Consider the following 12957-nt stretch of genomic DNA (forward strand, 5'->3'; position numbering starts at 1 on the left):
TCGCTGCCAAAGATGCTTCAACAAAGTACCGAGTAAAGGGTCTAAATACTAATGTAAATGTGATATTTCAGCTGTTGTTTTTTTATAAATTTGCACACATCTCTAAAAAGCAGTTTCTGCTTTATCATTGTTGCGGTATTTTGTGTAGACTGATGAGGACAACAACAACAAAAACATTTGAATCCATTTTAGAATAAGGCTGTAACATAACAAAATGTGAAAAAAGTCAAGGGGTCTGAATACTTTCCGAATGCACTGTATGTGTGTCTTTCTGAGGTGTTGGGTTAAAAACAGAAGTCAAATTTAGGTTGGACCTTGTGTGCAATGGACCAGTAAAGTAATCTTAATCTTAATGTATAGGTCAGGGATCAGTCCCAAATGGCACTCTATTCCCTATACAGTGCAGTACTTTTGACCATAGCGCAATACTTTTAACTACTATGGACCCTGGTCAAAAAAAGTGAGAAATGAGAATAGGGTGCCATTCGAAACACACCCTAGGATAAGGGTGAGACGAGAAGATATGTATAAGCTGTTACTCACTCAGTATGCTTTGTGGCCCTATTTGCAGGCTATATCATTCCATTGTCTTGGCTTGAAAGAGTCTTGGTTATTCAGGTGGGTCACAAAGCCATTGTTGACCCAGTTATGTTAGAGTTATGCTACAGCTATGCTAGAGCAGGGACCATCAACTAAACTAAGTAAAAAAAATATATAAAGGCAACATGTAAAGTGTTTTATGAGCTGAAATAAAATATCCCAGAAATGTTCCATACGCAGAAAAAGCTTATTTCTCTCAAATGTTTGTTTACATCCCTGTTAGTGAGCATTTCTCCTTTGCCAAGACAATCGATCCAACTGACTGGTGTGATCATTGTGCTGTTGAGGGGACAATAAAAGGTCACTCTAAAATGTGCAGTTTTGAAGGAGCGTGCAATTGGCATGCTAACTGCAGGAATGTCCATCATAGCTGTTGCCAAAGAATGTAATGTTAATTTCTCTACCATAAGCCATAAGCCTCCAACGTCTTTTTCAAGAATTTGGCAGTACGTCCAACCGGCTTCATAACCGCAGACCAAGTGTAACCGCGCTAGCCAAGGACATCCACATCCGGCTTCTTTTACTTGTGGGATTGTCTGATACCAGCCACCCGGACAGCTGAGGAAACTGTGGGTTTGCAAAACCAAAGAATTTCTGCACTCTGTCAGAAACTGTCTCAGGGAAGCTCATCTGCGTGCTCGTCGTCCTGACCCGGGTCGTAACCTGACTGCAGTTCGATATTGTAACCGACTTCAGTGGGCAAATGCTCACCTTCGATGGCCACTGGAACGCTGGAATATTGTGCTCTTCATGGATGAACCACGGTTTCAATTGTACCAGGCAGATGTTAGACAGCGTGTATAGCATCGTTTGGGCGAGCGGTTTGCTGAAAGACATGGGGGCATGTCTCCTAGAGATGAACGTATTTTGGTGCGAAAAGTGCAGATCAATCCCAGAACAACAGCAAAGGACCTTGTGAAGATGCTGGCGGAAACAGGTACAAAAGTATCTATATCCACAGTAAAACGAGTCCTATATTGACATAACCTGAAAGCCCGCTCAGCAAGGAAGAAGCCACTGCTCCAAAACCACCATAAACCACCATAAATCCAGACCAAGATTTGCAACCACACATGGGGACAAAGATCGTACTTTTTGGAGAAATGTCCTCTGGTCTGTTGAAACAAATATAGAACTGTTTGGCCATAATGACTATCGTTATGTTTGGAGTAAAAAGGGAGAAGCTTGCAAGCCAAAGAACACCATCCCAACCATGAAGCACGGGGGTGGCAGCATCATGTTGTGTGGGTGCTTGCTGCAGGAGGGACTGGTGCACTTCACAAAATAGATGGCATCATGAGGGAGGAGAATTATGTGGATATATTGAAGCAACATCTCAAGACATCAGTCAGGAAGTTAAAGCTTGGTCACAAATGGGTCTTCCAAATGGACAATGACCCCAAGCATACTTCCAAAGTTGTGGCAAAATGGCTTAAGGACAACAAAGTCAAGGTATTGGAGTGGCCATCACAAAGCTCTGACCTCAACCCCATATAAAATTTGTGGGCAGAACTGAAAAACAGAGTGCGAGCAAGGAGGCCTACAAACCTGACTCAGTTACACCAGCTCTGTCAGGGGGAATGGGCCAATGGGGAATGGGCTGCCTAAAACGTTTGACCCAAGTTAAACAATTTTAAAGGCAATGCTACCAAATACTAATTGAGTGTATGTAAACTTCTGACCAACTGGGAATGTGATGAAAGAAATAAAAGCTGAAACAAATCATTCTCTCAAATATTATTCTGACATTTCACATTATAAAAACAAAGTGGTGATCCTGACTGACCTAAAACAAGGAATTTTTACTAGGATTAAATGTCAGGAATTGTGAAAACTGAGTTTAAATGTATTTGGCTAAGGTGTATGTAAACTTCCGACTTCAAATGTACATATTACCTCAAATACCTCGACTAACCTCGACTAACTTTTTTTTACTTATCTATTTTTTTCTTAACACTTATTTCTTCTTAAAACTGCATTTTTGGTAAAATAATTATACGTAACATTTCACTAAGGTCTACACCTGCTGTATTCATGTCGCGTTCGTCGTAAATATGGGACCAAGGCGCAGCGGGAATGTGTATGCTCATCTTCTTTATTTAGAAGAAAACCAAAATAAACACTTGAACAAAACAACGACGAGAAAACAGTCCTGTGAAGCACACAGCTACACTTGGAACGACTACCCACAAAAACCCATGAAAAAACACCCCTACTAAATAGGACCTTCAATTAGAGGCAACGAGGAACAGCTGCCTCCAATTGAAGGTCAACCCAATAAACTAAACATAGAAATAGAAAAACTAGAATGAACATAGAAATATACTAACATAGAACATTAACCACAAAACCCCGAAACACATAAAACAAACACCCCCTGCCACGTCCTGACCAAACTACAATAACAAATAACCCCTTTACTGGTCAGGACGTGACAATTCAGCGCATGTGACAAATAACATTTGATTTGATTTGATCCATAAGAAATAACACATTTCAAAGGTGTATTCCCAGTCATGTTAAATCCACAGATTAGGGCCTAATGGATTTATTTCAATTGACTGATTTCCTTATATGAACTGTAACTCAGTAAAATCTTTGAAATTGTTTCATGTTGCCTTAATATTTTTGTTCAGTGTAGATTCAGCCGCAGGCCGATTTTTTATTTTTTTACCAGATGGTCGGGGAACATAACTAAAAATAATTTGTAGGCTGCAAATTGACCTCAAGAAATAAGCCCAAACAGATATAATATTTGACTAATAATGTTTTAACCATGCTTACATTTGTAGGGTAAATTATCACACATACAGTATCTCTTCATTTTGCGTGAGAATAATTTGGAACAGATTTCCTGAATTAAAATAACTTGGAGCTGATTTGCTGGTGTTTTTAAATTATTTTATGTACAAGAATAAAAATACAAGTTTTTGTTTGAGTTTTGTTTGCATAAAAACTTGGGGGGGGCAAATATAATCACCTGCGGGCCACCAGTTAGGAACCCTGTGCTAGAGTTTCACCATACTGTAACTATATGTTATAGACAACGGTCACCTACTGGGTATGTGGCATGTAATATCTATTGTAGACCATGCCTGCAGGTAGGCCTACCATAGCTTGAAGACTTTGAGAGACACACTGAAGCCACTTACCCGTTATCCCACTCCAAACACACACAAACACATGATAAAACAAGCAAAATATCGGAATCTACAGCCACAGTTTCTAACAATTTACCATTTCACTCGAATGCGATAACGATAGCCTTGTGATCTAGCAATGTAGTGTCGAACAACACATTGCCATCAGTGAGTGAGTGTGTTTGTGCGCGCGTCAGGAAGCTGAGCAGTACACGCACCCCTGCTAGGAGGAGTCAGTAAACGATTTGATTAGCCGCCTCGCGCCACTCGGTGCGCTCAGTGGTTTACGGAGACCGATTTGAACGGTTGACAAGGAGAATCGCTTCCCCGGTATCCTGTCCCTCTTCACCGGGTAGCCTAGAAGCATAGTATGCTATCCCTGGCCCTCCGCTCGTTCCACGTTGAACAGAAAAGCCAGAGACGCATAGAGAACTGTCTGGATTTTGAAGGTGAAGGACTTTGTGTTGTGTATTTACATAAAGTTCTGTAGGCTATAAATACTGCGTATTTGATCTCGAGGATGGCTGCGAAGATGGAATTAATCGAAAGGACAGTAAGGTCCGATATCAGAGTGAAAGTTTGCACAGCACTCCCTCTGAGATGGAGACGCGAATGACATAATAATTTATTCACTTTTTCTCATAACGGAGCGGCCTTTGGATTTATTGTCTGCAGCTATTACGCGGCGCCGGACACCTGCACCCGACTTGGCCGAGACGGCTTCTACGCGGCTCTCCGCTCAATAACAAATTGCTCAGAAGCACTTCTTGAACTGAATCGATCATTTCTACTCTTATCTGAACTGTTGTCAATGGTAGGCTACTTCCACACAGGCAGTTCATTTGTTGCGCGTTGTTGTGCAGTTCTGTAAATCACTGAATGCGACGGATAGGCGACAGTGGACATCCGATAATAAATGGGTGAGCACCGCTATTCTCTTCATATTGATTATTATACAACCTCTTTGGAGTTACATGCAGGTATTTTATAAATGTTACATTATCCTGATCATTATTTGATAATTTGTTTTTATTGTCTGAGGTTGGGGTTTGCGGCTTTATGCTCTTGTTATAGTGCGCACTGTGACAGGTCGTTGTAACCTGTCCTGGAATATCATTGTGCTTTGTGAAAAAACGAATAGTTATTGATTTAGCCCACTGCAGTAGCCTAGGTTACAATGTGTTGCATTGATTCGACAATTATAGCTGCATGTATAGGCTGTCTGAGTCAGTCTAGTGACTTAAGAGACAGGCGCATGAGGAACAGTCCTCACACTAGGCTAGGAAATTGTCTGTACTAGCTCTGGTCCAGGGCGTTAGTTCGCGTTCGTAGATGTTAGTAGAAGAACACGCACTAACGTCCTGGACCAGAGCTTTGTCTTGAAATGCATGTGGGAATAATGTAGCATCGCTGCTTGACGGGACATTGGAAAATTAAGAGGTTTTGCGATAAAAAAAAAACAACAACAAATATTACATGATTACATTATTACATTATTACACGTTATTACAAATGTATTATTTTCAATGTTAAAGTATTACCTTGTTTATTCTCAAAATCATACGGTTGCCTGTTCTTATGTGTTGCAGATACTGGATGTGTCTTCATGGGCATTTGAATAGTGTCAGCATCAACTGAAAAGTCACAAAGTCAACTAAGCTATATAAATGTATTCCTCAGTCATCTCTTCATATCGCTTCTCTGTCCAGTATTCACTGCCTGGATTGTAATAGCTAAAACAGGAGAGAACTGTACCTCCACCTCGCCCCTGTCCAAATCCAAAGCCAGTATAATATTCTTTACAGCACTGACTCACAATGGGCACAGTACTATCCCTTTCCCCTGCATTCAGGAAGAACAGCTACTATGACACGCGGCCTGGCTCACTCAACCACTACCCGAGCCTGAGCAGCCGTTCGCTCAACACTCAGAAAGACCGCGCCAGTGGCCTGAAACGGGGACAGTCAATCTTTCTCCCAGCCCTCACCTGGAAACGCCTGGTCGCCTCCACCAAGAAACGAGGGGGCTCTAAGAAATGTCCTGGGGGTCCGGGGTCACTTGGAGACCCCCTCAACAACAACAACATCTACCAGAAGGATCCGGTGTTGCACCTCAACCGCGAGAATGTCAAGAAGTCTCTGTCGTGTGCCAACCTCACAAGCTACGACGGGCCAACGGGACTGGGTCTGGGGATAGGCTTCGGCCAGGGGCACTACAGCTATGGCATGGGCATGAAGCCCCAGCAGCTGTCCTCTGTCAAGAAGGTGCCCCACCAAGGAACGGCCGTCTCATCCCCCAAGCGCATCATCGTCCAGGCGTCCACCAGTGAACTTCTCCGGTGCCTGGGTGAGTTCCTGTGTGGCCGCTGCTACCGGCTGAAGCACCTCTCCCCTGCGGACCCGGTGCTGTGGCTGCGGGCGGTGGACCGCTCTCTGCTCCTCCAGGGCTGGCAGGATCAGGCCTTCGTGACTCCGGCCAACGTGGTGTTTGTCTACATGCTGTGTCGTGATGTGGTGGATGGAGACCTGGTGGCGTCGGAGCACGAACTTCAGGCCACACTACTCACCTGTCTCTACCTGTCCTATTCCTACATGGGCAATGAGATATCCTACCCACTGAAACCTTTCCTGGTGGAGGCTGGCAAGGACGCCTTCTGGGACCGCTGCCTGGCCATCATCGATGCCACCAGCGCCAAGATGCTGCGCATCAACGCCGACCCGCACTTCTTCACCCAGGTGTTCGCTGAGCTGAAGAGTGAAGGGGGCTGCAGCCCACAGGACTACAGCCGCGTGCTGGACCGGTGAGAGGAGGGGTAGTGGGGTACAACCCCCCCAATCCCCATCCGCCTGTCCTTTCCCCCCACCTCTCTGCCAAACATTTCCCACCCGCTCCAGCCACCTACCTCCAAGAATGTAACACAGGGATAATGGATAAGGGATAAGGGACTGCCCCCCCCCCCCCCCCCATCTAATGGTACATCCCGAGACCCTGCCATTAACCACCAATGAGCCATCTACATTAAGACAATGGGGAAACGTGTCCTCCTAAGACTAGATCAGAAATTAGCATGTGTCATCAATAGGGTTGAGTGCTTATGTTGTTAGCACAAGCCCTTTTGTGTTATGTAATACTCACCTGATTTTACTTGAATGGTGGAACCATTTGGTCCACCTGTCCTTCGTGACCCCATTCTCACCTCTTGTGTCTCAGTGAGCTGGGGGAACAGAAACAGAAACAGTCATCTCAGCTGTTCCCCCCTCCAGTCTCTCCCCACTCTTCCCTCTTCCCACTCCCCACTCTCCCCTCTTTCTCCCCTCTCCACTCTCTCTCCCCTCCTTTTTCTCCCCTCTCTCCCCTCTCTTCCCTCCCCTCTATCTCCTCTTTCCCCTCTCTCTCTCCTCCCCTCTCTCCTCTTTCCCCTCTCCCCTCTCCTCCCGTCTCTCCCCTCCCTTCTCCCCTCTCTCTCCCCTCTCCCCTCCCCTCTCTCCTTTCCTATCCTCTCTTCTCTCTCTCCTCTCTCTCTCCCCTCCCTTCTCCCCCCTCTCTCCTTTGCCCTCTCTCCACTCCCCTCTCCCCTATCCTCTCTCTCCTCTCTCCTCTCTCTCCTCCCTCCCCTCTCTCCTCTCCCCTCTCCTCGCATTCCTCTCTCCACTCTCTCTCCTCCCCTCTCCCACCTCTACCACAGCCAAGACTCCCTGTCTGAATGTGATAGCAACATCCGTTTGCATGGAACAGTTTTTTTGTCAGGAAAAAAGTAATTCACTATTACAACCACATACAGAGCCGGGTCAGACGTTCTAAACAGTGATTGGTTGGGTCATAAACAACCCAAGGGAATGGCATTTCAACAACAAAATGTTTACCTAGAAGATCATGGACATCGTTACTTGTAAATTATTTTACTAGTAGTCAACAGACCCAAATGAAGACATAACAGGACATTAAAATAGGACCTACAGACATGTATTATGGTAATATACTAAATTCCTTATGTAAGTAACAAAACCCCATGTTATCTAGGTCCCATGTTGTCTAGGTCCCATGTTGTCTAGGTATCATGTTATCTAGGTCCCATGTTGTCTAGGTCTCATGTTATCTAGGTCCCATGTTGTCTAGGTCCCATGTTGTCTAGGTCCCGTGTTGTCTAGGTATCATGTTATCTATGTCCCATGTTGTCTAGGTCCCGTGTTGTCTAGGTATCATGTTATCTAGGTCCCATGTTGTCTAGGTCTCATGTTATCTAGGTCCCATGTTGTCTAGGTCCCATGTTGTCTAGGTCCCATGTTGTCTAGGTCCCATGTTGTCTAGGTCCCATGTTGTCTAGGTCCCGTGTTGTCTAGGTATCATTTTATCTAGGTCCCATGTTGTCTAGGTCTCATGTTATCTAGGTCCCATGTTGTCTAGGTCTCATGTTATCTAGGTCCCATGTTGTCTAGGTCCCATGTTGTCTAGGTCTCATGTTATCTAGGTCCCATGTTGTCTAGGTCCCATGTTGTCTAGGTATCATGTTATCTAGGTCTCATGTTATCTAGGTCCCATGTTGTCTAGGTCCCATGTTGTCTAGGTCCCGTGTTGTCTAGGTCTCATGTTATCTAGGTCCCATGCTGTCTAGGTCTCATGTTATCTAGGTCCCATGTTGTCTAGGTCCCATGTTGTCTAGGTCTCATGTTATCTAGGTCCCATGTTGTCTAGGTCCCATGTTGTCTAGGTCCCGTGTTGTCTAGGTATCATGTTATCTAGGTCCCATGTTGTCTAGGTCCCATGTTGTCTAGGTCCCGTGTTGTCTAGGTCTCGTGTTGTCTAGGTCTCATGTTATCTAGGTCCCATGTTGTCTAGGTCCCATGTTGTCTAGGTCTCATGTTATCTAGGTCCCATGTTGTCTAGGTCCCATGTTGTCTAGGTCCCATGTTGTCTAGGTCCCATGTTGTCTATGTCTCGTGTTATCTACGTCTCATGTCATCTAGGTCCCATGTTGTCTAGGTCCCATCTTGTCTAGGTCCCATGTTGTCTAGGTCTTATGTTGTCTAGGTCCCATGTCATCTAGGTCCCATATAATCTAGGTCCCATGTCATCTAGGTCCACTTGATTCTGTCTGTCGTGTGCTTGGTCATCAGTAAAACAATTATTTTGACCACAGAGGGTCATCTGACCTGAGGGAAAAGCTAGAACAGCTACCAACCCATTAATACCATTCACTCAGTTTACGACCGAAATGGCACCCTATTTCCTAAATAATGCACCATAGTCCTTATATAGTGCAAAAGTATTGCACTATATAAGGACTATGGTGCCATTTAGGACAGAGCGTAAAAAACATCTGTAGGGTGCAGGGCCGTTTGTTTCTCTCTCTCCAGCTATCATTTAATCTAAGGGTCTCCTGGTGGAAGCAAAATACGCCCTTATTTTGCATGTGTGTGTGTGCTTTCGTGTATGTGGGTATGTTATTGGCAGATAGCGAGGTTCATCAGCTGTTTACCCCGTCAGTCCTTTGTTCCCTGGCTGTGCCTGTCATCAGGGCACCCGGCCGCTGCTGCTGTGGCATTAATGAGACTACCCCCCCACCTCTTCCTCCACCTCTCCTCCATTCTTACTCTGGCCCCATACCCTCCATCCACCTCTGTCCCTCTCTAGGCTACTCTACAGGCCTAGAGGTTCAGTCACTGGCTAATCCAGGCTGGCCTGGAATTTAAACACACACACACACGCACACACATACACTTAAATACCTAGTCTCCTGCACCGGGAGTCCCCTGAAACAATGTATGAGAGGGAGAGAGGAGGGGTGTAGATATGAGTCACACGTGTCCTGTAAAAGGGTAGAGGTAGCTGAAGGTGGTCCTTAGTCCCAGTGCAGGACTGGCCTGGAATGGCAAGATGTGTGTAGTTGTGGTTAAATGCTGCTGTTATTGTTGTTAGCCTCGCTGTCTCATTCTAGGGATTACATCTGTGTCCCAAATGGCTCCTTATTCCGTTTATAGTGCACTACTTTTGGCCAGGACCCATAGGCCATGTTGTTCTCCTCTTTAAAAAATGTTTTTAATGAAACCTTGGAATTTCTGGTTCACACGTTTTGATCTAAGTCACATGTGCTCTAATGTGTGTTTGTGTCTGTCAGGAATAGACCACAGATGTACCTCAGGGCCAGAGGGCGGGATTTTTTCTGTGTGCAAGCTGTGCTCATAAAAATATATTTATCATGGTTGCCAAAGCATTAAAAAAATCTGATTTGAAATATGAACAGAGAGCGAGAGAGGCTTTGGATCCTCTCATTCCCTTCTGGCCATGGCAGACTGTTAGCCTGCTAATGAGCAAAAACTACAATAGCTACAATAGGAAAACGAGGTGTGTAGAATGTAGAAACACACCTAAGGTGAGTCATGGGAATTGGCCCAAATGGCCCATAGCGCTCATAAGACCCATAGGTCTCTGGTCAAAATTAGTGCACTATGTAGGGAATAGGGTGCCAATTTGGGATGCACCCATACAGTAGGATCACAAAGATAGTTACTCCCCATATGAGTGGGTGAGGTAGTTCTTCTATCGCCTTCTATGCAGACAGGTCTTGCTGCCAAACCAATTGTATTTCTGTTGATGCTAAAGCAACATAACAGCCTCTCAGTCTCTCTTCACTCTGATTCTGGATGAGAGTACTATAGGTTGCAATGGGTTGCTATGGGTTTGTTGAACCAAGGCAACTGGTCTACTGTCCTAGACCTAGAAAACATGTTTCAGGGTCTGGGACTTCGGCGCTCGATGCTCCACTTCCGCCCAGACGGGTGGTGGGTGGCCCATTCAGGAACAGTATGTGGCAGTGCTATGCCACCCTAACCGTCCCCTCCCCCATGCCAGGAACGTGCATACAGTACGTACACACACACTCAAGCAGACACACACATCGTGGTAATCCACGATTAATCCTCCCATCCAATCAAATAGAGCAAGGGGGAGTAAGTAAATGCCAAAAGGTTCAAAATCTGATGAGATTTGGTCTTGCACTTCCATCCTTCCCCCTGCGTTGGCCCTCTGCTCAGCCTTCCAATTCATGACACAAATCAAATCAAATCAAATCAAATTTATTTATATAGCCCTTCGTACATCAGCTGAAATCTCAAAGTGCTGTACAGAAACCCAGCCTAAAACCCCAAACAGCAAGCAATGCATGTGAAAGAAGCACGGTGGCTGGGAAAAACTCCCTAGGAAAAACTCCTGAGAAAGGCCAAAAACCTAGGAAGAAACCTAGAGAGGAACCAGGCTATGAGGGGTGGCCAGTCCTCTTCTGGCTGTGCCGGGTGGATATTATAACAGAACATGGTCAAGATGTTAAAATGTTCGTAAATGACCAGCATGGTCAAATAATAATAATCATAGTAATTGTCGAGGGTGCAACAAGCACGTCCGGTGAACAGGTCAGGGTTCCGTAGCCGCAGGCAGAACAGTTGAAACTGGAGCAGCAGCATGGCCAGGTGGACTGGGGACAGCAAGGAGTCATCATGCCAGGTAGTCCTAGGGCTCAGGTCCTCCGAGAGAAAGAAAGAAAGAGAGAATTAGAGAGAGCATATTTACATTCACACAGGACACCGGATAAGACAAGAGAATACTCCAGATGTAACAGACTGACCCTAGCCCCCCGACACATAAACTACTGCAGCATAAATACTGGAGGCTGAGACAGGAGGGATCAGAAGACACTGTGGCCCCATCCGATGATACCCCCGGACAGGGCCAAACAGGCAGGACACACTCCTCATAACAACTTGGAGGTCCCCCAAAACCAATGGACAAACCTCATGTTCACTTCTTCAGCTCAGACCGAGGCTTATTGGTGTTGGAGGCAGTCCAGTCCAGTGGTTCCTGCCTGCCTGCCCAGGGGCCTTGTATTTCTATCTAAGAAGTGGAAGACTAGAGCTGGGTGAGGTTGGCGAGGATGTCTCATTGCTGGGGACCACCGTCTCTGTTTCAGGAGCCTTGGTCGACGGCCATCTTGGAAGACGGCCGGCCGCTCTTATTGTTGTGGACGTTGTTGTGCATTCAGTACGACACTGGCCACTGGCCACTTGCCAGCACTCAAGGCCTCTAGTGTGTTGACAGCAATCAACCCTATCCCCCTCCTCTCACCCACTCCTCCTTTCTCCTCCTCCCTTCCCTTATCCCCGTCTCACTTTCCACACACACTCGGCTGTTGTTCCCCTGCCTGTTGCCATTTGATTGGATGTTCAACCCCATTGTGGAGAGAGGAGCAGATAGAATGGTGGTGTTTGTTGGCCAACAGTCAGTCACAGACACAGCCTTAGTAATGGGGCTCTATGGCCTCTATCTATACCGTTGTGTTGTATGCTATCCTGTCTATAGGGGTGATAGGGATTGCATGTGGGTCATAGTATTGGGAGCATTTTGCTTACACCAGGAGTCTCCTAGTCAAGTCCTGTTCTCCTCTTATGTAATATTATTGCATCTTTCAGGGAAATTGTAAAATGTTGCATGTCTATGTGTGTGACCTTAGAGGCATCCTAATTTTAAAACGTGTACACGCTACATGTAACTGGCAGTTTTGTTGGAAATCATCATTCCATTGATGTCAGTGGGAGATAGGCATGAACATTTCAGTTATGTGTATGGATCTCAAGTTAAGATGTGGCCCATACAGGTTAGAACTATGGGACTACGCTGTAGTCCATGTGAACAAGAAGAGTATTTCTTACTGAAAAGTACATGTAGTCCATGGAGGTATATAGAGAGACATAGGCCCTGCAGATGGTAGATTTATTATTAGCATGTTATTGTAATGTGACATCCATCAACCTTGAGTCCACCCTCACCCTCACCTTAAGCAGATTACCCCTTTATCTCTTTACCTCCACCCACCCAAACAAAACCTTGAGCTGGATCCCTGTTTATCCAATCGTATGCCTATACCAGACCTGTTTCTCTGTTTCCACCCAATCATATGCTACTCAACAGGAACTGTGACTCTACCTGTCCAATCAAACACCTCAGCAGAACCCTGGAACTGGGTTTGACTGTTGGATGAAACTACTGATTGGCCGACAGGATATTCTTTGCAACCCCATTGGTCAAGGGATTCTCCTCCACTACAAATGGACTAAATATGGAGAGTCAACCAGGAATAAAACAAAAGATTGTTGGACCCTATTCTATGAACTACATGGGTGGGACTCAAGCAAAGACTATTGCACCTCAACCATCCAGGATATTTCAA

General features: G+C 45.5%; 1 protein-coding gene and 1 long non-coding RNA gene across 2 annotated transcripts; both read left to right on the forward strand.

The window, feature by feature from the left end:
• Window positions 1-4033: 4033 nt before the first annotated feature.
• On the forward strand, window positions 4034-6690 carry LOC115176208 (cyclin-dependent kinase 5 activator 1-like). The gene is made up of 2 exons (XM_029736077.1): window positions 4034-4660; window positions 5330-6690. The coding sequence occupies exon 2, from the start codon at window positions 5558-5560 to the stop codon at window positions 6542-6544; it is 987 nt and encodes a 328-aa protein (XP_029591937.1). The 5' UTR covers window positions 4034-4660; window positions 5330-5557; the 3' UTR covers window positions 6545-6690.
• A 667-nt stretch (window positions 6691-7357) lies between these two features.
• LOC115175617 (uncharacterized) lies at window positions 7358-10070 on the forward strand. Its single transcript, XR_003872066.1, has 2 exons — window positions 7358-7792; window positions 7937-10070. It is a non-coding gene; the product is annotated as an uncharacterized LOC115175617 (long non-coding RNA).
• Window positions 10071-12957: the final 2887 nt, after the last annotated feature.

This window comes from Salmo trutta, chromosome 36 (genome assembly GCF_901001165.1).
Source record: "Salmo trutta chromosome 36, fSalTru1.1, whole genome shotgun sequence".
In the NCBI taxonomy this organism is placed as follows: Eukaryota; Metazoa; Chordata; class Actinopteri; order Salmoniformes; family Salmonidae; genus Salmo; species Salmo trutta.